At 44.0% G+C, this 468-nt stretch overlaps 1 protein-coding gene across 1 annotated transcript; it reads right to left on the bottom strand.

The window, feature by feature from the left end:
* Positions 1-180: 180 nt before the first annotated feature.
* PPTG_20289 (hypothetical protein) lies at positions 181-390 on the bottom strand (the record flags this gene model as incomplete). Its single annotated transcript, XM_008919033.1, has 1 exon — positions 181-390. The coding sequence occupies one exon, from the start codon at positions 388-390 to the stop codon at positions 181-183; it is 210 nt and encodes a 69-aa protein (XP_008917281.1).
* Positions 391-468: the final 78 nt, after the last annotated feature.

Genomic DNA, 468 nt, shown 5'->3' with positions numbered 1-468 from the left:
TATTTTGTGATCTGCTTTAAGCCAATCACTCACTTGGGCGACAATGCGGACATTTATCGAGTTCTACCAAAAATAGTATTTCAATAACCCTTGTGATTCAGAAACTCTTGCTCCTTGAAAAGAAATCGAGATTCGATTTTCAATCTTTCACTAACAACGAAATACTTCGTGTTTTTCAGCTTACCCAGCAACTCCGAACGTGTTTGACGTCGATTCGTATGGCTTCAGGTTGCCAAGTAAATTCTTCGAGTATCCGCGGTGAACGAATCGGTATTTACCAGGCACACTCGTGCGTCCACCTGATCGGATATTCCACTCGCAAGTGTTCTTGCTTTCGGATACAAGCTTGCGTTCCCACCGGTAACGGACGTCCCAATGAGCATCCGTCATGACAGTAACATAATTACCGTTTGAATCGAGCTTCTGGACGTCACACTGTTCAAAGCCATTTGCGGTGGAGACTTTTAC

The sequence above is a fragment of the Phytophthora parasitica genome (assembly GCF_000247585.1).
Source record: "Phytophthora parasitica INRA-310 unplaced genomic scaffold supercont2.446, whole genome shotgun sequence".
In the NCBI taxonomy this organism is placed as follows: Eukaryota; Oomycota; class Peronosporomycetes; order Peronosporales; family Peronosporaceae; genus Phytophthora; species Phytophthora nicotianae.
This window is presented reverse-complemented; position numbering and strand designations above follow the sequence as displayed.